We start from the raw sequence: 26,163 nt of genomic DNA, 5'->3' as shown, positions 1-26,163 counted from the left end.
CCTTTCTGCCTACCTTCTCGATGACGGCATCGTAGAAGCGGACGTTGTCTTCCCCGGCCCAGTGTGCGGCGCACACCGTCATCCCCTCGACGATCCAGCGACACTGCTGTGATCATCGCAAAATTTTTCCTCTTGTATTTTCTCTCTCTTCCTTTCCAACCTATATTTCCTCTTTTTTGAAGGGAGAAAATAAAAGGCAGAAAAGAAGAGAGAAGAGAAAAGAAAGAAAAAAAGAGAGAGAGGAACTCTTTTGCGAAGGTCTCACTTGACCTTGATTTGAAAATATTTAGAAAATTACTCACCTTCGTTTTAAAAATATTGCGGGAAAAATTGGGAGACAGGATTCGCTCGTCGGTACGAGGTTCGACCGTTCCTGGCGCCTTTACCAGGGGTAATCAAACCAAGGGTCGAATTTATGCCTTTTGCTTTGCTAAAAGATTATCTAAGAATTTATCCTAAATCTAAATGCACAAAGAATCATGCTTGTGTGATGCGAGAATGTATGCTCTTTTTGAAAAATGATTTGGAAATCTCCAAGTTTTTCTGAGATGAATTTGATAATAGAGTGAATAAATGACTTCTGAATGGATTGAATTGGATTTTAGATTTTGAATCCAACTCAGGATTTGAAATAGATCCGGAAGAAGATACTTGAATTTCCAAGTTTTGGAATGATTAGGATCTTTGGAGAGATAAATCTGTGGAGGAAATTTTGAAATAAAATGATTTTTTAAAGTCATAATGGACTTTGAATTGGGATTGATTTTCAAGAATCGAATTTGGATTAAATATCTAAACAGGAATTGAATTTGGATTTTAGACTTGAGAAATAAATTTGAATTTGGCTTTGAAAATTGGAAATGAAATTAGATTTGAAAATGAAATTTTGATTTGAAATATCCAAGATGGAACTGGATCTGAGATTCGAGATGGGGTTGGATCTGGGTTCTGGAATTCTAAGTGGAATTGGATCTGAAGTCTAAGATCCAAGATAAAGTTGAATTCTGGAGTCCTAAATGGATCTGGATCCAAAGTCTAAGATCCAAGATAAAGTTGAATTCTGGATCCTAAATGAATTTGGATCCGAAGTCTAAGATCCAAGATAGAGTTGAATTCTAGATCCTAAATGGAATTTGGATTTGAAGTCTGAGATCCGAAATGAAGTTGAGTTCTAGGATTCTAAATGGAATTTTGATCTAAAGTCTGAGATCCAAAAATGAAGTTGAATCTGTTGATCTGGAATTGATTGAGATTTTTTAAGTTTAAATTTAGAAAAAATGAATCAAATTTTCAAAGTTTAAATTGAGCTTTGAATTTTGATCTGAGATGTTAATTAGAATTCGAATTTGAATTCTTGAAAATGAATTTAGAATTTCAAAGTTTGGGTTTGAATTTTGATTAGAATTTAGAAATTGAATGTACAAATGAATTCCAAAGTCAAATTGGACTTTGAATTTAAAGCTTGAATTTGGAATCAGAAGATGAATCAGAAATTTCAAAGTTAAATTGAACTTTGAAATTTGATTTGAATTAGAATTTGAATGTTGGATATACAAATGAATTTCAAAGTCAAATTGGACTTCGAATTTTAAAGTTTAGAATCTGAAGATGGTATTTGAATTTACAAGAGTTGAAAATTTGATTTGAGAAGTGAAGAAGATATTTGAAGGAAATCACTTGGATTTTGAGAAAAAGAAATTTTGAAAACATGATGTAATTCTATCCTAAATGATGAATGAATTTAAAGAATTTGAAATTGGATTTGAAAATCTTATTTTTATTCTTTAAGTGAATTAAAATAAGATTGAAGATATAATACATCCCTGAATATGGTCATTGAATGTATTATGTAATAATCATATTTAAATTCAGGTGAAGAATAAAACATATTTTGGTGCTTTTATAGAGTTTAGAATGAAATTAACTCTCAATATATCCTGACTATGGCCATTGATATATATCTTGAGTTAATTTTAAGTTAAACCTTGATAAAAGAAGAAAATATTTAAGAATATGATGATTTTTGAAGAGGAGATCCAGTGTGGATCCAATGTTATTCCATAAAAGATAAAAATCATAAGTTTTGTTTACATCCTGACTATGGCCATTGATGCAAATCATCAACTTATGATTTAATTACCTTTTATAAAATGGTGCATGTGCCATTCGTGTTTTCATTTGTAAATTTTTAGAAATAAAAGAGAATAATGAAACAACCGATGTTCATATGCTCATTCATTCTATCTAAGGCTGGAAATATAAGGTTTTTCATTAATGTCTAGCTTATTACAACACTGAAATTAAAAATATCAAAAGCTTTCAGCTCGGCTTTTTCACATATTCTTGCAAAAAGAGGGGGTTAGTACAATGCCAAGATGAAAGAAAATGGAAGAAATTAGGCTATGAATGCAAAATGTAGATGGTTTATTCTAACTTGTACTCATGCTAAATGAAAAGATGCACATGGAATATTATGAAAAAATATACATGTATATGTATGTATATATATGTATACATACATATGTATATAGGCAATGCCATAAGCAAACGAAAACCTATATGTGAGAGGGTATATGCAATAGATGAAAGCAAGAGCCAAGATGGTCCAAGGTGAACCATCATGAAATGTGGTAGTTCCTGATGGACCGCCATAGATAGGAAGAAAACACGGTGGCTCATTATGAACCACAGTGAAACAGGGCAGCTATGGTAGTTCTTGATGAACTACCATAGAACATAGTGGTTCATTGTGAACCACGGTGAATACATGGTGGCTCTGGTAGTTCTTGATGAACTACCATAGAAGAAAGGGGAACACAGTGGTTCATTGTGAACCACTGTGAACACATAGCAATTGTTGGGTTGCTGTGTTGGGCAATCATAAGGGGCCACTGCCGGTGGTATGAGGAATGGATATAGCAGTGGGGTGGTGAAATGAAAGCATGACGCTTATATAAATGCTATTGAACTGAATCACTATTTACTAAAATATAAACTAATCAACAGCAAGTAAATTTAAACATATCGAAAATGCAAGTGCAGAAAATCAAGAATTTTATGTGATAACTAAAAAATTGCTTGGATATGTAAATAAAGGAAAACAGGAATTTTGCTGAAGATACATATTAGGAGATGGTGCAAGAAAGTATAGAGAAATGATGGCAGTTAGTGTTGAAGTAGTGACCTTATTGAGGAGAAGTGTGATGGCTATTGTTGCAGTAGCAGCAGATGACACCTCAAATGATGGTGAATACCATCTTTTGCAGACAGTCTTTCAACAATAGCATATTTTGGAACTTTGTGTCTTCAAGAGTGGAGCAAGATTGAGAACGAATGTTCTTATCTGCATTTCGAGAGAAAGAGAGAGCACTTTTATCACACAATTCGTAGTTTGTTGCCTCAATCGAACTGCATTGGCTTGTATATGATACTCCATGGCAGAGACAAGGGTTGTGTCTGGTAACGTAGTAGCCGCAGGCTGGAACACTGGAGCCTCAACATACTGGAGCCTCAAACATTGAAGAAAAAAATGGACAGGCAACACAGAACGCCTTTGTCGTGAAATATCATAACTCAGATTCCGGGAGACGCCAAATAAAAGGGGTTTACATGTTGCCGGTATATGTAGAAACTCTGTGGCTCCATAGTGAAACGAATGTGAATCTTACCGATTTGATCATCTGTATAGATCAAAGTTAAATTTTCGACCAATTCCAGTTTATACTATGTACCAACCGCCATTCATATTGCATTATAGGACCTGTAGGGGATTCATCATTTCCATTAAATCCAGACAATACACAAAATGCGTGAGGTTCTCAATCTGGAATTGATGTCATATACTGCCACGAATCAATTGCCAATCACCATTCACGAGGCTAGCAGATCTAGCTAATTGATGCCAGGAAGACATGAATAGGCAACTCATGTAAGTAAAAGTCATAATGTAACACCGTGAATGCAGAAAACTAGATAACTCAGAGGCATAGTTACAACTAAGAATAAAAATGGCATATGATGTTGTAATAAAATAAGGATGAAGCCACGATACTGAATCAAAACGACCAAATTATAGTTGGGAAATGATAGAAAAATCATGTTGAACCGGTAAACCACCAAAATCAAAAGGAATGCGTGGAATATAGAGATAGATGATAAAGAAAAACAGAAAATGGTGATGCGGATAACAAATCGAAACAAAGTGGATGAACGTTGAGATGCCGATAATGTCACACAAATGAAATGATTCCATAAGCTAGATACAAATAAAGACCTACAGATGAAGTGCGTTACAGAATTGAAGAACGATGATGAAATGCCAGACAGTAGGCATAAACAAGTATTCAAGGTAAGAGAATCCAGAAATAAATTACAAAGAAAGAAAAAGAAAAAAGAAAAGAAAAGAGAATGTTGGAATCTATGTATTCCATTGATGTTGCCAAATGTAGGTCGATCTTGTTATTCGCAGATCGGTGCTTACAAAGAGGCTTTTGCTTGAAGAACAATTTAGAAATTCATAATAGAAAAACAGAAAAGAAAGAAAATAAGTAAGTAAAAAAAAAACAGAAGGAAGCACCTTGGATTCTTAAGGTATTGAGATCGAGAAGAGGTGATTCCTCTACTTGTTACTACCAGATATGGTTTTCTTCCCCCAACAGGAGGAAAGTGAAAACAGAGAAAGGAGAAGGAAAAAAAGAATCGGGAGGAAGAGGAGGATGCATTGAAATGAAGAGGTGAAAACGAGTCGTGTGAAGAACAGAGGGATGCTGGGGTGAAAACGGGGTGCGGTGGTGAAGAGGGATCCCTTGCTTCCCCTGCGTGCTCCCCTTTTAAAGAGGAAGAGGAGAGTTCTAGAAGGGAAGACGGTTGATGAAGGCTCAACCGAAGGATGGAAGGCTGATGATCCGCGGAGATGGGTGGCACATGGGGGAGGCAAATGGCGGATGAAGATGGAATCGCCGTTGGAGATGAATGGAAGAGGGATAGAGGAAGAGGATCGGAGGGTTTGCGAAAGGGAGCGAGAGTCTGCGAAAAGAGAGAGAGAGGAAGCTCCTGTAACCCTAAAAAACATTTTCTTTTGTTAAAACCCTCCCATTTTTTTTAAAGATTTTAAAAAGGGCGGTTGTTTTTAAAAGAGTTTTCTCCAAAGAGGGTTTTAACTAACAAAAATTTCCAAAAGGGGTTTCTAAACTAAATTTTTTTTTGTATTTTTCGTTTCTATTTTGATTTTTTTGCTCTTTTTCTTTGTATTTTCTATTTTTTTGGAGTTTTTGAAATAGAAATTCTAAAACTAAGGGATTTTTAAACTAAATTTACAAATATTTACAAAAGAAGGGTTTTCTTGAGAAATTGAGGTTTGATTTCTTCAGAAAATGGGTTTAGATCCAAGTTTTGAGAAAATATTCGAGTTTTAAACCTCAAATCGAGGAATATAACGTGATGGATCCAAACGGATACCGAACGAACTGTCTGAGTCTTTCAAAAGGTTATTTTGGTAATTTTGAGAATTTGATTTAAAAATTGGATGACAAAGCTCAGATTTGGATTCTGACATCAGATCCGGATCCGAAATCGAATCAGATATATAAAATAAATTTAATTTCAGTAAAATTTGAGAAATAAGCTAGAATTTAGATTTAAGACTGACTCAATTACTCAGAAAATGGGGCCAAGGGCAAAAAGGGAATATTTATAAACTTTTGAAAAATTTGGGGTGTTCACAACTGCCTGTCCTGAAGTTGCACGGCCGGCGGCCGGAACCTCTCCCGGAATTCCTCCGGCTCACCGGAGTCCCGGAATGAATCGGCCGCAAATCGCTCTCCCGGTTCGGCCGGAAAGTCGACGTAGCTCATGGCGAGCGACTCGCCGTCGAGGCACAGCCGAGCGGAGTACAACGCATCGTCTTCTGTCGACCGTTATTCGATCACTAGCAGGATATCGCCGGAATCAGGCGTCAGCTTCCGTTTTTTGGTGACCATCTCGCCCGAGCGATCCCTCTTCCCTGATGAGAGTCGGTGGGTTTGCCGGATTGTGGAAGTAGCACGGTTTTCCCTTTCCCATGGAGTCACGATATTACCCCTTCATTTTCTAAACCTAACGACATTGCCACCATTCGAACTCCAGATATAAGAGTCATGATCCTATGCTTTATCGTGGGCAGGGGTACATTCGTAAATTAAAATAATTTTTGCAACTCTATCACAGCCCGCGTCTGATCGATCGGAAAATTGTAAATTTTTCAAAATGATTTTTTTTCTACACGAAGAACGGGGAAACCAGTCTTGTCAGAAACGTATCGGACCCTGAATGATCGATTCAGGGAATCGGACCGATTCCGACTCTGAGCCGAATCGAGTTGAATCGGCTAATTTTTAATCAGCAAATGATACGTTTAAAAAAAATAAAAAAATATTCAAAAAACATTTTAAAATTTTGCTTAAAAATATGTCAAATCATCTCAGTTTCTTACCAACTAGGAATGGCAGTGGACCGATCCATCTCAAAATCTGGACCTCCCACCCCGCCTCCATTCATGCACGGGTTTGGATTTTAACTTTCATCCCCGTTTCTCCCGTCCAAACTGGACGCGGCAAGGCGAGCCCGTTTCCCCCGTTCACTGTTAACCAGTCATGTTGAACTACTGTTATCAGTAATTCTAAAAAAAAAAAATCTAAAAATGATTAAAAATATTTTTAATTATTATTTTAATTTTCAGATCGATTCACCTGAATCGTTTGGAAAACAATTGTGACGTTAACCTCTATGGATAATAATTTGTCAGCAAGCTAAAAAGAACATTGTATTCTTCCTGTTTGGATAATTTTATAAGAAAATATTTTTAAAAGCCACACCCAACTTTTTGGCGATAATAAAAAAAGTACCTAAAGCACCTTTGATTTTAAAAAACATACTTAAAACGTTTCTAGGTTAATTAAAAAGCTCTAATGCCTTAAACCGTCAGTAATACAGTCAAATTCATGTTTTCATGATAATAAAAATGTGCTAATTGTAAATGTCACTGTAGGGGCAATTTCATAGTGCTGTTATTGATGATCTACAGTGCAGTTATAATTGCCGCTATAGATCGAAAAAATGACACTGTTACCAAACAGCGACATTACCTACAGTGTTGGCGACGAATTGCTGCTGTTGGATCCAGTGGCATTCACATAAGGCTATAGTGGCAGTTTTTGGCTGCGCTATAGCTATGTTTTGTTATAGTGAGAGAGAGTTTTAAAGTAAATGGAAAGTAGCAAAACGGCTACTGTTGAAAAAAGTATTGAAAACTAAAATAACTAAATTTTAAAAAGAAAATGCATGATGAAAGAATATAACATGCACCTAGAAAGTAGGCTCAAATTTTCATTCGATTATTCTATTTTAATATTGAATAACGTGGTAAGATTTATGCACATATTATCAAACCTATCCAATATGAACATGATTGATGTTTTTATAGCATTTTTACCCTTCTAATAAATTCATCTCTCTCTCTCTTCTTTTTAAACCATAATCATGTTCTTCATTTTATACCATTGTTCACCACTTTTTTTTTTTTAATTTACACAGAAAAACCACCCCAGGATCAAAGACCTAGTCGCGCCTGCCGTATTTATGATCATTGTCCTGACAATATAAAACTTTGTGGGCTTACCATCGCTCCCAAAAGCGTTGCCATGCTTCATGAAATTTGAAGTAACACTACCTCTTTGCATCTCATTCTTTCACACCAACTACTAGGCCACCCATACTTCCCCTTTCATCTCGCCTTTTACCACCCAGTTTTTCTTGTATCACTGCTCATATGAATTTTATTCCCATACTCCCCTCTCACAGATACATCAATCACCATTATCAAGGGCGGATTCAGGGGCTAGAGCTCCTCTTAAAGTTTTGAAAACTTTCATTATTTTATTATAAAAAATTATGTTGCCCCCTTTTATATTTTATTTTATTATAAAGTTTTTTTTCCCCCCTTTAAGAAAAATCCTGAATATATTTTAGTTTTATATTTTAGTTTTATATTTTATTTTATTATAAAAAATTGTACCCCTTTTAAGAAAGTTTTGAAGACTTTTTATTTTATTATAAAAATTTATATTGCCCCCTTATATTTTAGTTTTGTATTATATTTTATGATAAAAATTGTTGCCCCTTTAAGCAAAATCTTTGATATATTTTATTTTATTATAAAAAAATTTTACCCCACCCTTAAGCAAAATCCTGGATCACCCACTGACCATTATTAACATACTTCTACTGCCATTATCACAGCAACGCCAGCATCTACCTCTTTTTATCATTTACCACTATCAACATTTGCTCTTGACCTTTCTTTTATTTTTTGTGTAAACACAGACTTGATAGTGACTAGGAAACTCCAATGGCAGGTAGAACATATTAAGGGTAAAGAAATTAATTTAAGATCTTAACCGTGGTTGAGTAGATAGAAACTGTAGTTAAACCTCTCTACAGTTTGTTGTTTATTAAATGACAATAGTTTAAGTGTATTTTTAACAATCTAAAAAACTTTAAGTGTGTTTTTTATTGTGCATCTTTTAGGTGCCATTTTAAAAAAATCTTTTTATAAATAGCTCAGTACTATTTATTGTTTTTAATAGTAATTTTTGGTGTTTAGTTCAAGTCACCAAAAGCTTCTTGCTGCATGGGAAAGCTCACTTCTTCAGAAGTTCGCTTTGGAAGTGGGAAACTCTTTGCTTCCATAAAAAGAGGGAAAGCTCACTTCTTCAGAAGTTCGCTTTGGAAGTGGGAAACTCTTTGCTTCCATAAAAAGAGGGAAAGCTTTAGGAAACCTGTTTTCGAAATATGAAAAACTATTCCTTTTAATGAAAAGCATGCTTCTTTTCTCGTTTCCCAAATCAATTCTCTTTTGCTTTCTTAATGTCTCCCCCTCACTTCTTGCCACTTTCTACTCGCTTCCTCTCATGTTTTATTTGTTCATATTAAACCATTATTTGCTTTTTTCACATTTCTCAAAAAAAAAAAAAACCTTACCTTCCCCTGTTTTATGGGCCCATAAACAAATTCATCCCTACTTACATGTATTTTTTTAAAATTTATAACCTAAAGAAATCGCACCTGGCATGAAGACTTCGCTGTGCTAGCCCAGTCTGCCATACCTACTGTCATTGTGCTGGCAGCCTAAAACTCTGAGGCTAGGACCCCTACCCTCGGGGTTTAAGCTACGTGTTGGCTTGCGTAGAGGGGCGACGCCTATGAGAATAGAACCTTGACTGTCTGTCTAGCAGCCAAGGCCCTACCTTGGGGCATACTTACGTGCTTATGCATATGTATCCATGTATGTTCATGAATGTATATTTGTGTGTATTTTTACATGTATTTGTTTGCATATGTTCATACATATCATGTATATGTGTTCATGCATGTATTGCTTGTATATCTCCCTGCATGAGCATGTATTTATCCATGTGTATGTGTGGATGCATAGATTTTTTCATGTATGTATTCTTGTTTGTATTTGCATGAGCATGTATATTTGTCATGCATGTTTTGTGCATGAGTATGTGTTTATGCATGTGTCCATGCATTGTGGTTGTGGTTGCTGAGTTCGTCCATTAATTGGAGCAGATGCCAAGGATGGTGTTGATTCATGGATTCCACAAAACTCACCTCAGGAGGTGAGTGTTATATATATATATATATATATTACTGCATTGGGGAGGGTGTTGGAGGTGCCAATGTCATTTTTTTTTTGGTAAAATACTTTTATCTTGCTCAAGCCGAAGCATGGCGACTCCCTGAGGATAAGGAGTAAGTCAGCAGAGTTTTATGCTGGCAGCAGGATAGTGATTGTAAGTACTGTAGGAAGAGTCAGCACGGCTAGGTCTCTGATCCTAGGAGAGGTTTCTCAGTGTAAATATCAGGAAAACAACATGGTTGTGTCAGGGTTTCTACAACCCTGCTCTAATGCAAATAGAGGTGTCAACGGGTCAGGTTTGGTTCGGACCCAGGTGGAACCAGACCTGGCCCCAATTTTTAAGTATGGTATCTTCGTATCTAATTGGACACACCATAAGAGAAACCATACCAGGACCCGATAAGAACTACATGAACCAGACCCAGCTCATACCCGGTAAAACCATATTTTTTATCATTTTTACATTGAAAATTTGCAGATCTTAATCAAAACTCGGGTTGCACCCAGGTCTGATATAAAATTTCACAAACTATACCTGGGTCCATGTATTAATCCGACCTTCGGGTCCGGACCCGGTTCTTAATCAGGTCTTCTTATTTATCACCATACCCAGACCCTATAAGGTTTGGTTCAGGTCAGGCCCGGGTAAACCCGGCCTGTTGACACCCCTAAATGCAAAGCTCCCAAATACAGCCTCAAAGTTGTGCACTTTGGAAGTAGTACCAGCTTTCATCGTGATTCATAGGCCTGCCAAAAAGTCGGATATAACCCAATTCTCGAAGTTCAGATCCTCTAGGACCCAATTAGGTGATAATAAAATAGGTCTGATTAGCCATTTGGGTCAGACAAACATGGTTCAAGTAGTACATGCATGGACCCGGTCTGAACGAAATTCCATGCCAGAGCTGGGTTCCAGTCAAGTTTCAATTAAGATCCGCATTTTCCAATGTATAAATCATAAAAAAGTAATATTTTGCCGGTTCTGGTTTATGTTATCCATATACAGCCTCAAGTATGGTTCTGGATATGAAGTCTACTCTGTCTCTGGCCCAGACCAGGTATCAGCACTATCAAGTAAGATATAAATTGAACCCATCAGTGACCTAAAAAGGTCCGACCCATTGGCAGCCCTACTGATTCAGTTTATCATAACCAAACTAGACCCGGTAAAAGCTTTCGGATCTAGATATTTGAACCCCAATATGGCAAAGCCACCTTATGTATCCTATGACTTTCTTATCTTATCTTATTGGAACACTTTCATCATGCCCCTCCAAGCCAAGCATCCTTGACTGTTTTACAGTGTTATCACATCCAACCTTTAATCGTTTTGAAAACTGGTTCAGCTGAATGGTCCGATTCCGAGTCGGAACTGAATTGAACATAATCGGCCACTTTTATCCAGAAAACGACACTTCACAAAAATATTAAAAATAATTAACCACTTTTTAAAATTTTATAAAAATAAGCCAAATACGATATGAATTGACCGATTTAAGCTGATTCGACAATCAGAACCGTTGATCAACTCGCAAGAAATTGATTTTTTTCATTTTTTAAATTATTTTATTATCTTTACATCGACTTTTTTTTTTTGAAAGGCAAACTGGGGTTAGCCAGACCCCTACCAGATATCTCTTAAGCCCCATGTGACAGAGGGATTCGAACCTGGGTCCTTCAGCTTGGCACAGGACCCCGCTTACCACATGGGATAACTTGTTGCCGATACTTTGCCAAGAAAAATGCAGAGAAATATAAAATTTCATTTTTTCATTAATTTTGGCTACCGATATTTGCCGTTCAAAACATTTTGTCATTGCAACTAGTTGTAAAGTATGGTGAGGCCGGCCAAAAATCTGTATTAGCGACACAGGAGCAGGAGCACAATTCTACCGGGTTCATAGGGTCCATTTAAATCTATTTTGATTAAGGGTGGCAAAATCTGACCCAACCCGCCAACCCACTTCTTAGCCGGGTTAGGGTTTGGCTTAAACAGGTTTGTGTCGTAATCGGGTCGACCCGCCTAACCCGTTTATTAAACGGTTCGTGTTCGTGTTAGGGGTATGCCAACCCGCCAACCCGTTTGACCCGTTTAATAAACGGGTTAGGCGGGCGGGTCAACCCGTTTACACAAACCTGTCAACCCGCAACCCATTTATATATATATATTAACTTTTCTAACCCTAAATATATAATATGTATTTTTTTTGTGTTTCTAATTGTTTTATTCGGGTTAGACAGGTTATTCGGGTTACTCGGGTCGGTTAACGTGTCTATGTTATCGGGTCAGGTCGTTGTGTCGTGTTGACCTAATCTTTTAGTAAATGGGTTAACCGTGTCGTGTCGGGTTACCCATTTAATAAATGAGTCGTGTTTGTGTTTGCCACATCCGACCCGTATAATAAATGGGTCGTGTTCGTGTTGAGGTATTCTGACCCGCCAACCCGTTAACCCGACCCGATTGCCACCCGTAATTTTGATTCTTTATGGTCTTTTGTAATGACTTAGCTTGAATTTTAGTTTAAAGTCATTTTTTGGGACTTAGTTGGCATCGAATCTATCTTACATCCATAGTAATATTAGGGTTTTCAAGGTTTCTCGTTGCTATAAATATTACTCGTAGTGAGCGAGATGAATGATTATTGATGGTTTTAGTTAATTTTCTTTCAATTTTTTGTGTTTTGTAGTTGCATTAGGGTATCGATTTTGCAGGTTCAGAAGCGATCCACTTGAGTACTGCATCAATCATCAACCTAACATCCACATTTTTGTCACAAAAAGGATCCCATCCTTTATCTAGGATGAGTTTCATCCTATGTCAATCCTAGCCATCAAGCTGAAGCATCTGGACGGCTAGGATCAGTATACATCAAGTGAAAACGTGGACCAATCCTAGCCCTTGAATGGACAGTTAGGATTGAATGTAGGATGAAACCCATCCTATGTCAAATGATGGGATCCGTTTTCTTTTTGTCAAACTAGACCAATTTGGATGCCAGGTTAACTTGGTTCTTACACCGAGGAAGGCAGCAACTCAACTCTATGAACTACAAGTCACTAGAAATTAAACAGCATATTCCTTTTTCTTTTTTTTGAAAGGCAAGCTGGGGTTAGGCGGACCCCTACCAGAACAACAGCCGCCCCATATGACAGAGGGATTCGATCCTGGGCATTCAGCTTGACACAGGACCCCGCTTACCACATGGGAGACCACCTCGGTGGTTAAACTGCATATTCTGGTTATAAGACAAAAACCAACAAAATTTATTGATATGATATTGCTTGATTCCACATGATGCAACTGAGGACCTTATCACAATGGATATATGAAAACCATAACTGAAATCATAGAGAAATATCTTTCCCAAAAAGCCCTGCAATTCCCTTGGTTGGATCAGCCTGCTTCACGATTGATTCCCCAACCAAAACCTGCAAGTTCAAAGTACATCTAATTTTTAGGCATTCGCAACTGGTGATACCATACTTGTGCATTTTTTCATGTGGCTGCACAGAAGTCAGGCTCCACGCCTTTGTCTGTGACTGTAGGTTGGCATACATGGGTGTGCTTAGGGATGCATTTGAGCCGAGCCTGGGCTGTTCAAGCTCTGCTCCGCCAGAAGTATCAATGCTCGGCTTGAGCTCGAAGTTGATCTTGAACAGCACTGTTCAACCTTGGCTCAACTCCAAGCTCGAGCTTGACTGAAATCCACAACAAGATTTTGTTTTATCATTTCTGAAGTGAGCGGGATTTGATACTGCCACCTTCAAAAAAAATGGTAGAAGGCCTCACCACGAGGGTAGGCCATTTTTTTCTGTTATAAAGGACGCAGAAAACACATACATCTTAAATGGGTGGCTGGACTGTCAAAAATAAAAGAAGTTTTTGGTTAGCTGCAGGGGTTGGAACCTGTCACCTTCTAAAAAAAATGTGTAATGCCTACCCATTAAAGCCATAATGGCTTTCGTGTCGCATGGTAAACAAAAATTATACATAATACTTAGCTGAGCCTAATTGAGCTTAATCGAGTTCAGCGACTTGATGAAGCTCAGCTAGTTTATCTAAGCCGAGTTTGGTCATGTGTTTAAGCTCGGCTGATTTATTTTCATGGACAAGCTCAAGCTGTCAGGCTAGCTTGGCTCATTATGCAACCATAAATGTGCTATATGTGCGTATTCATATGCATCCTGGAGAACGTGAGAATTGACAAGGGAAAATATTCAAACAGCATGAGCACTACATCCAAAATATTGATATATTCTGTGTTTTGCACCTAAATGGTCTAACTAGACCACTAGAGTCCTGTCAAGAGATATCAAAAGGGTTGAAGGGCTGGTGAAAATCTGTCGCTTGCAGACTTGTAGGCTTGGTTAAGATGAAAGACGTGCCTAAGAAATGAGTTCCTATAGACTTACAGGTAAGAGGGTTCCACACACCAGCATAGTGTAGGAACTTCAGTGGTGGCACAGACAGAGGTTTAGATATGACCGGTTGGGACTTTGTTGGAGGCAGGTTCTGCCCTTGGTAATCTGAAAATTGTGGGGGAATCAGAAGCAGAATTATTGACGAAGATCAAAAGTACTGGGTGGGCAGGCTTAAGATGGAGTTATGGGTTTGTTGTGAAGAGAACTTGCAAAATTAAACTGGGATCCACAGGAGGAGAGAGTGGTCAGGTGTTGGATGTGATTTGGAATCATTCCTGATGGGTGGCCTCCACCAAGTATAAAAGAGCTACACCTGCAAGTGGCATCTAGGCACAAGAGTTGGAACCCTCGAGTCTCATATGTGCTCTGATGAAAGGAAGGCTTTTATACGTGCAGGAGTATATTAGGTTTCCAATGATATGCTCTTTCTGGAGAACCTAGAGATGGAATGGGTGCAGGATGCTATTCAAGACAGCAATTGTGGCATCTCACTATCCTGCTACAACAAAAGCTGGATGACCAAAATCAAGGCAGTGACGGTAAACTAAGGTCGGGAACAGTACACCAGAGATCACTTGATCTGATAAAAAGGTTTTTTGTTGTTTCATTCTGTACAAAATGGGGAGCTTATCTCATGGAAAGATAAGCCTCCAGATGCAGCTAAAATCTATTGATTTTGCCCTCCAAGTGTGTACATTTTGTAACTAGAAATTTTGTTCAATAAAAGGAAGGGGGCCTCACCCCCAGCTGATCACTATTCAAAAAAAAAACATCCCACGTTGGTGGGATCCTTGAAAGTATTAAATGACACTGCTGTGGACATGACTAATGAAACCAAGAAATCTTTGTTTACTCAAGATAGTAATCTGATGTTCATAACTAGTATAGATACGGTTTTCAAAATTTTGAGTCAAACCCTCTGATTTCAAAATTTAATAAAGAAAAGGCAGATAAAACAGATGCAGAAGTACCTACCGATTTAACCCCAGCATTCCGCACATATGCAATATCATCAGGTGTAAACAGTCCAGACTCCCCAACAACCTACAAGATGACCAGAAAAAAATTTAGCAGATTGGTACATTTCTTCACAAAATCAAAGTATTTTTCCCTTCAGTTGCATCCATTCCAAATTGCTAGAATGCACACATGTTTATCAGACTTAACTAAAGCATATGAATACTCATAACACAACTCACAATTATATCCTTCTGACCAATGACTTCACCACGTTCTCCCTCTAGAAGTTTTTTTGTATTACTGATATCAACCCGAAACGTTTCTGCAGGTAAAAATCATAAACATGAGAACTTTAGGTGTAGCTTAATTTTTAGCCCATCTTAGACTCGACTAAAAATTTAACTTGGCAAAAAAACTCCAAAGCTCCAGACATATACAGCCAAAAAAATCAGCGTGAAAGGAAACAATGCAGTCAGGATTCTCGGATTGGAGGTGAATAATATCAGTAGTGCCAAAAACAATCAAAGAGTCATGCCCAACACTAAGAATTAGATCATGTTTAGATAACATCTCAGGGTTCAAAATTAAGCTGGTGTGCATAGGAGCCAGAGTGGGCCATTCCAAAAGAGAAAGTGCACAAGGATGTTGTACACTGTGGAGATACCAGTTTCAACCTGAAGCCCTCCATCACAGTACTACTATGACACTCTTTATCATCCAAGGATAAACTTATGCCTCCAAGTTTCCCTAGCCAGCTAGAGTGATTGAGGAACATTCAGCATTCTTGTTTCCCAAGTGATGAAGGGAATGGTAAGAGAAGCCAGTCTGTCCTGGGAAAATCTATCAGAGCAGAAAATACCCAAAGGAGTGGCTACCACACAAAAGATTGCTATATTTTGGGCTGGACAAAGGAAGCCAGCAGCTATAGTTTAATGGTAACTTGGTAAGATAACCAAAACTTAGCCACCTTGGATGAAGAGATAGTTCAAGGGAAGGATTTCTCTTATTAATAGAATCTACGTTAATTTCTTAAGATCACATCAAAAATAAAAAATTCTAGTTAATTATGCAAGACTTTATTCTGCTTTGACAACAGGAGATAGTCTCGTATGGAACTTCCCTTCTTACCAGTTCCTTGTAGATTCTTATTAGCTGTTCTTTTCCTTTATTTTAGCTCATCTTTCATATACTTAGCAAGATGTTTTTTCAAGTTCCAACCTTACATTAACTTTTGTGATTAAACAAAAGTTGTATTTTGTCAAAAAACAAAGAGAGGGCCTTATGAAATGCACAAAAATTTAATCATATATATAGTTTACTACTTTAGGCAGACAAAGATGCACATACCAAGGTCACGGTTATTGATACCAATGAGTTGAATTCCTTCTATTCCCAAAACACGATCCATTTCCCTTTCATTGTGCACCTAAAAAAAGATAGAGAAGTACTTTGTTAGCTATCATTCTCAAGGGCTGAGATTATGCTAACTGTGCACATATACATTGAGTCAAAAACTACCATTAGCCCAAAATAACAATTTTAACTTAACAGTAACAAGTGACAATTTGCTGAACAACTGATCCAACTAATAAGACACAAAGACATCACAAGAAACAAAAACCAGAGTGAACCACAAATAGTTTGTGCAGTTTCATCCACTCTTTTGAAATCACATCCATATTTAAATACTCACACTAGTGTTTGGTTTGGAAACATCACTTTCCAACACATGATGAAATTTCATCCATATTTCGACCAAAACTATTTAACTCATCATCATGGTCAACAAAATTTAATTTGAAACTACAATAATGAAACAAAAGAAAAAATATTTTTTTTTGTACTTGATGAAACACGGGTCAAGTTAGTTTCAGAAGCAGCTCAGATACTCCCAAATCAATATTTATAAAACACTATTTAGTGTTTAAAAAAATTTACACACTTTAAGAAGGGACATCACAAAATGAAAAAGACCAGGGAATACCATACAAACCTCTACTATTGCTGACATGCCAAGTAACTTGCATATTTTAGTCATATATTTGATATCCAGATCAGGCAACACAGCCGCAATCAACAGAACAGCATCTGCACCTTTTACTCGAGCATTATAAATTTGCCAAGTGTCAATGATAAATTCTTTGCAGAGGAGGGGGCACTGTCAGTTCTTGTTCACGTTAGCAATGTGGAAATAAACTCACACTGGTGTTACATAAAATTCTGAACATGGTTGAGGTATAGATATGAAACTTTATAATAAGCAAGGAGAGACATTCGTGTAAGACAGACCTTTATACCCGCATTGCGTATGGCCTCGAGATTATCAAAGCTTCCCTTCAGAAAGAACAACTTCAATCAGTACATGGAATAGTGAATAATGTTAAAATGTAAACTGCAATATATATATATATATATATATATATATATATTATTTAATATTATTATATTTTCTTTTATTATTTTCTTTTTCTATTTTTTTATTTTCTTTTTTAGCATCTAGTTCAATAGAAACTAGATATTTTGATCCAGTCAAGTTCCTGTTGGAACTTGACTGTGCAAGTAGAAATGCTGTTGGACTATAGTCCAACAGCTATAATAATAAATGCTGTTGGACTGTAGTCCAACAGCTATATTAAGAGACGTTGGAATCCAACGTCTCTATTTGGAGAGCTCAAAATGAGCTCTCCTCTCTCTCCCATTTTTTTGTATATATAGGGGTGAACCCCTTCAATGTAAATAACCATGCTTCTTAAGCATTTTGTTCATGAATAAAGTATTATTTATTTTTCAAGTGTTCTTCCCTTTATACCCTTTCAAGGGTCATGCTTGTAGTGTCTCCAATAGACACTTGTTTGTGAGTTATTTGTGCATTTGTTGAAGACCACCATTTCATTACATGGTATCAAAGCTACGAAATCCTTAGATCTTGAAGTGCTTCCGCCTCGATTTCCGTGCCACATTTACAAAAGGTGTTTCATCACCTTGTTCTTGGCTCAAGAAGATTTGTTTGAAGAAAGGCGAACTTGTGCTACAAAAAAAAATTGGTTTTGTATCCTCTCTTATTCCTTTGTCTACTCTTTTTCTTTTCTTTTTATTTTTCTCTCTCTCTCCTCCTATTTATTCCTCTCTTACCCTTGTAAAAGATGGATGACAATGATAAGATCACCATCATTCCTATGAAGCTAAATGATACTAACTATGTAATGTGGGCTTCGATTATGAAGCACCACATTTGGGGAAAAGGTTTATGGGGTATAGTGGATGGTTCCGATTTGGAACCTAAACTATCTCTTACCAAGAAAGAGGGTGATAAAGAGGTACCTCTAACGGAAGAAGAGAAGAGTAAGGCGTTAGCCACTTATGAAAAGAAATGGAAAGAATGGAGGATAGGGCATGCAAAAATTATGTCATGGCTCATCAATAGCATAGACATTAAAAAATGCTCTAGTCTAGCTAAGTTTGAGCATGCCGATAAGGCTTGGGAATACCTCAAAAACATGTATTCCCTTAAAGATATTGCACATGTATGCAATTTACAAGATAAAGTTCGGACAATGACTCAAAAAGATAAAACTATTCGAGAATATTATAATGAGTTGTCCGAACTTTGGGAAGAGTTGGCTCTTCTTGAGCCCAAATGGCATTGTGCCGAAGACATCGAGCTTCGCCAAAAGCAACTCGATATGGAACATTTCTATCAATTTGTGAATGGTCTAAGGCCGGAGTTTGAATCCACCAAATCGGCCCTTTTACATCGTGGAAAAATTCCTTCTATTGTTGATACTATAGAAGAGCTCACTATGGAGGAAAATAGACTTAGAAAAAGTACTCCAAAAGTTGATGATGGCTCCGTTTTAGCTGTATCTAGACCGGGGAATCATACTCGTACTTACAAGCCGCCTCATTTTGGAAGGCAAAACAGCGACTTTGATAAAAGAAAAGTTATTTGTCATCATTGTCATGAACCGGGGCACTATAGGCCTCAATGTCCAAAGTTAAAAAGAAGAGAAGAAAAAAAAGTTGCATCTGTTGAATCTGAGTCAAAAGATCAAGATGCACCTGTGTCTATGGCTCAACTGATGGAAATCCTTCAACCTCTTCTCAAAGGGGTATCCTCCTCAACCGAAGCCTCAACTGGAGCGACAGTTGCATCTTTCTCCGGTCCAGGTAACTTTCCTTGGCTTTTAGATTCTGGTGCTTCTTTTCATATGACCCCAAATGTTAATAGTCTATCCGAATGTCTTAAAAATGACTCAAGTGTGTCAAAGGTTTTTACAGCCGATGGCACATCTCTCGAAGTAAAAGGAATAGGATGTTTTGAAAATCTTCAAAAATCCAAAAGATTTTTTATCCCAAAAGTTAGATATATCCCTAAACTTAATTTGAATCTCTTATCTGTCTCGCAAATATTTGATTATGGATGTAATATCTCCTTCTCTTCTCATGGTTGTTGGGTACAGGATCGCCAGTCAGGGAAGCTGATTGGGGAAGGCCATAGAGAAGGAGGACTTTATTACATGGACTTTTTGGAATTACCCAAGAATGCATTTTGTTATAATATTCATAAATTAGAATTGGATTTATGGCACAAAAGGCTTGGTCATCCTCATATGTCTAAAATTCAATATTTTCCAAGTTTGGAAAAATTTTGTAATTCTGAAAATTTTTCTTGTAAAGACTGCATTCTTGGCAAAATGAAAAGGTTACCATTTCTTAGTAGAACTTTTGTTTCCTCACGACCACTTGAGTTAATACATTCGGATGTTTGGGGCCCCGCACCAGTTATTTCCAAAGGTGGTTATACATATTATGTCATTTTTTTTTATGACTTTTCTAGACATACTTGGATTTATTTTCTTAAACATAAATCTGATGTCTTTGCTAACTTTCAAATATTTCATAAAATGGTTAAAAATAAGTTTCAAAATGATATTTCTGTTTTTCGCACTGATTCAGGGGGAGAATTTATGTCCAACGAATTCAAAGACTATCTCAATTTACATGGTATTACACATCAAAGATCATGTCCACACACTCCACAACAGAATGGCCTAGCCGAACGCAAACATCGGCACATTATGGAAACTACTAGGACATTGCTAATTGCAAATCAAGTTCCAAAAAGTTTTTGGGCTGAAGCGGTCCTAACTGCCACCTACCTCATTAATAGGATGCCATCTTCCTCATTAAAGAATACAACTCCAATAGAAAAGCTTGTTAATTTAACTCCAGATTATTCTAGATTAAGAGTCTTTGGATGCAAATGTTTTGTTTTCACCAACAGAAATGATAAACTCTCTCCTCGTGCAATCCCATGTGCCTTTTTAGGATATGCTGATAATCAAAAAGGCTACAGGTGTTTCGATTTTCAAAATGACAAATTATATGTGTCAAGAAATGTATCTTTTTTGGAAAAAGAAAGCTTCTTTGAATTTGAAAAATCCAAGGATGTCACTGAATACTCGTTTTTAATTGATCCAACTTCAAAATCCAATGAATGTGATGTTGGATGTGACCTTGACAATGATCAAAGTCCTATTGTTGTTGAAAATTATGATAATGAAGAGCAAATCCATAGGGATGTTAGTCTACAATATTCAAGACGTAGAGAGCAAAATCTTCCATGTGCATTACAAAAATACTCTGAAGTCTCACATAGAAGAACGTCTAGAATCTCTAAACCTCCAAAAAAATTTGTGTCTTATGAATCTTTTTCACCCACGTATAGGGCTGCCATTACATTAATACAATCATATGTTGAACCATCATCCTATTCTCAAGCAAAAAATCATATAGAATGGATAGAAGCCATGAAAATAGAATTGGATGCACTAGAAAAGGCCAATACTTGGACGATACAAGATATTCCTCCGGGTAAGAAACTTATAGGTTGTAGGTGGGTATACAAAGTCAAAACCAAAAGTGATGGGACCCTGGAAAGATATAAGGCCCGTTTAGTAGCAAAAGGATATGCCCAAGAGTATGGCATCGATTATGAAGAAACATTTGCTCCTGTGGCCCGTATGACCACTGTTAGAACTTTAATAGCCTTGGCCTCCATTAGAACATGACCTATCTTTCAATTAGATGTCAAAAATGCTTTCCTGAATGGGAATCTCGTTGAAGAAGTATACATGGAAGCCCCACCTGGTATTAGTATCCCTAAGGGTAAAGCTCTTCGTCTAGAAAAAGCTCTTTATGGTCTTAAACAGGCTCCAAAAGCCTGGTATGACCGATTTAGTCATGTTATGCTTGATATTGGTTTTCAACCTTGTTTAACTGACACTGCTTTGTTTGTTAAGAAATCTGATGCAGGCATCATTATTCTTCTTCTCTATGTGGACGATATGATCATCACCGGAGGCGACAAACAGGGAGTTGCGAATATCAAATTTCTTCTTAAAACTCACTTTGAAATGACTGACTTAGGTTTATTAAGATATTTTTTAGGCATTGAAGTTGCTTATTCCCCTCGGGGGTATTTGATATCTCAATCTAAATTTGCTCTTGATATCGTTTCCAGGTCTGGAATTACAGATGATAAGAAAGTAGACACTCCAGAAGTTGTCAATGTTAAAATGAAAATTGATGATGGAGAACTTCTTGATGATCCTACTCCTTATAGACAACTTGTTGGAGCTCTTTCTTATCTTTCCATTACTATGCCAGATATAACTCATGCGGTTCATACAGTCAGTCAGTTTCAGCATGCTCCCACCTCCGTGCACATGGGAGCGATTTTGCGTATTATTAGATACTTAAAATTCTCTCTTTCACGAGGACTCTTCTTGTCTGCTTCATCTTCATTAAATTTAATTGCATATACTGATGCTGACTGGGGAGGTGATCCCAATAATAGACACTCAACTACTGGTTTTTGTGTGTTCCTAGGTGAAACCTTAATTTCGTGGAGATGCAAGAAGCAGCAGAAAGTCTCTCTTTCCTCCACCGAAGCTGAATACAGAGCCATGGCAACCACCACTATGGAGGTTGTTTGGCTCAGACGATTGCTAGCGGATATGGGAGCTAAAGCAACGCAAGCTTCAAAGATGTGCTGTGACAACAAAAGTGCGATCTACATTGCAAGCAACCGGACATTCCATGAGCGCACTAAACACATTGAGATGGACTGTCACTATGTCAGAGAGGAATACTTACATGGAACCATTAATCTGCCATATGTTACATCAGAATATCAATTAGCAGACTTCTTCACCAAGCCTCTCGCTGCTCCCAGATTTCACTTCCTCTTAGACAAACTTTCGCTCATTGTACCGTAAGTACCGTAAGTTTGAAGGGGAGTGTTAAAATGTAAACTGCAATATATATATATATATATTATTTAATATTATTATATTTTCTTTTATTATTTTCTTTTTCTATTTTTTATTTTCTTTTTTAGCATCTAGTTCAATAGAAACTAGATATTTTGATCCAGTCAAGTTCCTGTTGGAACTTGACTATGCAAGTAGCTGTTGGACTGTAGTCCAACAGCTATAATAAATGTTGTTGGACTATAGTCCAACAGCTATAATAATAAATGTTGTTGGACTGTAGTCCAACAGCTATATTAAGAGACGTTGGAATCCAACGTCTCTTTTTGGAGAGCTCAAAATGAGCTATCCTCTCTCTCCCATTTTTTTGTATATATAGGGGTGAACCCCTTCAATGTAAATAACCATGCTTCTTAAGCATTTTGTTCATGAATAAAGTATTATTTATTTTTCAAGTGTTCTTCCCTTTATACCCTTTCAAGGGTCATGCTTGTAGTGTCTCCAATAGACACTTGTTTGTGAGTTATTTGTGCATTTGTTGAAGACCACCATTTCATTACAAATAATAGTATGAACAATTTATTCTTCTTCATACAAATAGTGCTAAACACATTTACCTGGAAATACTTCTCATCTGTCAGGACACTGAGGCATGATGCACCGCCTGCTTCATAAGCTTGTGCTATTTTCACCTATAACAAATATATTCAGAATCAATGGATAAAAAAGAAACGAAGGAACACTATGCCACATGGAGCCAAAACTATCAGCCTTGCCAGTGGATTCACTTCAATAAACAAGACAACATAGTAAGACTATAGACTGCAAGTAATGGACCACTATTTGAAACAAAAGTATCACTCTGCATTCTACAAATCTACATGCACATTCAGCTGAAGACAATATGAATCAAACTTTGCAAAAGCAACACATTTTAGAAGCCATACAATCACTGAGATCCAATCAATTCAGAACTCCTAAATGTATGGTTAAGAGTCAAGACTCTCAAAACTAAAAATTAGAAAGAAATACGATCACACAAGTGCAAGGTGAGTACACTAGACCCAAACAGTGCAGGTTGTCTATGGTGGTCTGCAACGCAAATAGCTGGCTTATATACTTGTTGGTAGGAAAGGGCATGAGGACTGGGACCAGCCTGAGCACAGATTCAACGTGCAAGAGCCAGCAGGGCAGAAAACCCATGCCTATGGCCAGCTTGATTGTGATCAGGCCTCCAACTTGAAACCAAGTTTTTATGTTACCAGATAAGGCCAGGCCTCTTATATGAAATTTGGAATGCTTGAGCTCATCGTGTTATTCACAAGGCTGGGCATAGGGTTTCGTCTGACAGGAGTCGGCCTTGGTGTAAACCGAGCTCATTCTGGAGAGGTATCGGCGGCCTATCAGATAGACTAGCCTGATGCCCTTATCACTATCAAGACTTACCAAACTAAGTCCAGAAAGTAAGACAACCCAAAACAGCCATCAGAGGAGGGAAGTGGCACCTGAAACAATTGTAATTTGTAAACTAATTGGTTTAGCCTGTTGTCACTAAGTTGCAACTTGCAACAGCATAGCGCCATGATAAATATAATAGACATCCTTAAGGGAAACAATGAACTCTTTTGAATCATTAAATTGAATCGTAGCTTCAAAACTCAAAAGAAGATCTATAAGGTGCAAGTAGACCAAAGGTGAAAAGACAAATATTACAATTTTACCGGGTCAAAATCCTCTCGCAGCACTCCTCTGCTAGGAGATGCCTTCTTCACTTCAGCTATCAAAGCTGGCAATCCTGTACGCAGATGGGATGCCTTCAGAGCACCTACGAAATCTCTAGCAGGTGGTGCATTCCCAAGAGCCTTCTTTAAAGTCCCCAAAGGCCTAGTCTCCTTTAACTGGAAAAAGAAGATAAAGAAGACGATAACTACAACTCAGCAGAACACATAAATCAAATACTTTCTTTGCAGAAACAGAACGAGAGACATGCCTGTGATACTTCCATGTCCTTGTTCCAGATAATCTCCTCCAGAATGTTCCTCGGAGTATTTTCCTCATTCTGCAGACCCACATAATGAAATGGACCAGTTGGCGGATGCCTTCTAATTCTGATTCCCTGGTTGGCATACACATCACATAGCTCGGAACTCTCTTGCCACTCTTTTATTTCTGCAGGGGTCAATTCAAAGTCACCAGCCGAAGTAAGAGTTGCATGTCCAGCCTTAGACTGCAAAATACCAAGCAAAAAATTATCAATATCAGAGATGATAACGAGCAACACCAGTGGGTTTAATTGCTTTAAGACCCTTTACAATGGTTGTATCAAGCTAAACACGCAAGGACCCACCACCAAGTTCGAATTGAACAATTCAAAGACCAAACCCGAAGCAAAACTAATATAAGCCTATCCAACCCCAAACTGGAATCAGACATGTAGTCGGTTCCATGGGTGTAGCAGCAAGGGGTTCTTTAAAGTCAACCTCCATTCAGCGCGACGGTACCAAGCTACCAACAAATGAATGAATCATACCATTTAATCCCCTTTTGAAGTTCCAAATCTTCAATGTTTCGTTCAGAAATTATCACAGATACCAACTGACTCGGTGAGGGTTACAAATTATTCAAAATTATAGTCGGACACCAAAGTATGTGAAATTCATACACAAAATAGCAGCCCAAAAGAATGAATAAGATATCTATAACCAAAGGAAACGGCATTATAACGAGCAATACTAATATCAAACTCATAACAGTATGTAACTAAAACAACTCAAAATTGACCCTTTCAACAAGCAGATGATAGCTCAAAATCCTGTAAGACTACGGATATACAAAATCTACAAGAAAAAAAACTTACACAAAGGAGAATGCATACAATAAAGCCAGTTATCAAAAACCATGCAAAGTACATAAGCTACAGAAGATACTAACAAACTAAAACCCATATCAGTGAAAAAACTAAACATGCAAAATCCATCACAAACTGCAAAAAACACAAAATTCATTCCTCGGAACAAACCTCCAAATCTCAACACCCACAAGAATCAGCCAATTTATCAAAAAGAATCAAACTCCAAATAAGCTGCAATTTCGAAAATGGGAAAAAACTCAATTTAAATTACGATTTACAAAGTGAAAAAGAGTAACAAAAAGCCATTTTGACGAGAACCCGATAAAAATCCACACTTAAGAAACCTAAAAAATACACCAATTCAACAAATTCCACAACAACAACGGCAACCACCAAAGTAAAACACACACGCATTTAAACTCACTAAAATTTTCAGTTTTTTTCTCTTCACTCACCTGCTGAGCCCGTACATTCGAGAGAGACAGCTTCCTGAAATCGGCTGCCATCAAACCTCCGGAGATAAGCCTCTTCTGGTTGCGAACCTCACGAGATTTAACGGCTGATCCCTTCAAGAAGCGAAGGCCAACTGCAGGCTTCACGCCTATCCCCTCCATTCTATGGTTTCTTCCCCAATTTGTCTGCCCCTAGGAAGGGGAAGAAGACGAAGGTCGTTTCTTTTTCTAGACGACGGTTCTCTCTCTCTCTCTCTCTGAAATAGAGGGTAGTAGCAGTGGCAGAGACACTGAATCCATTGTGGAGAGACACGATAAAATTGGGGCCGTTAATAAATGCGTAATCTTCATTGGGAAATGAATTTCTTTAACGGTACCTCCATTTATTTCCTTCCCTTTTTGCGCGATGGCCGTGATCATGTCATCTCAGTTTCACACTGATACGGATACGGATACGAGACACAAACGTTTTGCTCGTCATATTCAACGCACAAGATCACGTGTACGTAAAGCTTCTGGCATACC

General features: G+C 37.4%; 1 protein-coding gene across 1 annotated transcript; it reads right to left on the bottom strand.

Annotated features, from left to right (window-relative positions):
- Positions 1-12,922: 12,922 nt before the first annotated feature.
- On the bottom strand, positions 12,923-25,922 carry LOC149818398 (indole-3-glycerol phosphate synthase, chloroplastic-like). Its single transcript, XM_089986502.1, has 10 exons — positions 25,642-25,922; positions 24,326-24,562; positions 24,057-24,233; positions 22,953-23,027; positions 17,351-17,395; positions 17,055-17,219; positions 16,409-16,487; positions 15,301-15,383; positions 15,077-15,145; positions 12,923-13,108 (listed from the first exon to the last, which is right to left on the bottom strand). Exons 1-10 carry the CDS (start codon positions 25,798-25,800, stop codon positions 13,025-13,027), a joined length of 1,173 nt encoding a protein of 390 aa, XP_089842628.1. The 5' UTR covers positions 25,801-25,922; the 3' UTR covers positions 12,923-13,024.
- Positions 25,923-26,163: the final 241 nt, after the last annotated feature.

The sequence above is a fragment of the Nuphar pumila genome, chromosome 13 (genome assembly GCF_984573655.1).
Source record: "Nuphar pumila chromosome 13, dmNupPumi1.hap1.1, whole genome shotgun sequence".
NCBI classification, from domain to species: Eukaryota; Viridiplantae; Streptophyta; class Magnoliopsida; order Nymphaeales; family Nymphaeaceae; genus Nuphar; species Nuphar pumila.
This window is presented reverse-complemented; position numbering and strand designations above follow the sequence as displayed.

What these genes read in the sequence shown, in the direction of transcription:
- LOC149818398 (XM_089986502.1), bottom strand. Translation starts at nt 25,800, where the DNA reads ATGGAGGGGATAGGCGTGAAGCCTGCAGTTGGCCTTCGCTTCTTGAAG. An exon ending in TATCAATAACCGTGACCTTG is followed by an intron (nt 15,384 to 16,408) that starts GTATGTGCATCT and finishes TTTTACCTGCAG; the next exon opens with AAACGTTTCGGGTTGATATC. An exon ending in TTGGTCAGAAGGATATAATT is followed by an intron (nt 15,146 to 15,300) that starts GTGAGTTGTGTT and finishes GTCATCTTGTAG; the next exon opens with GTTGTTGGGGAGTCTGGACT.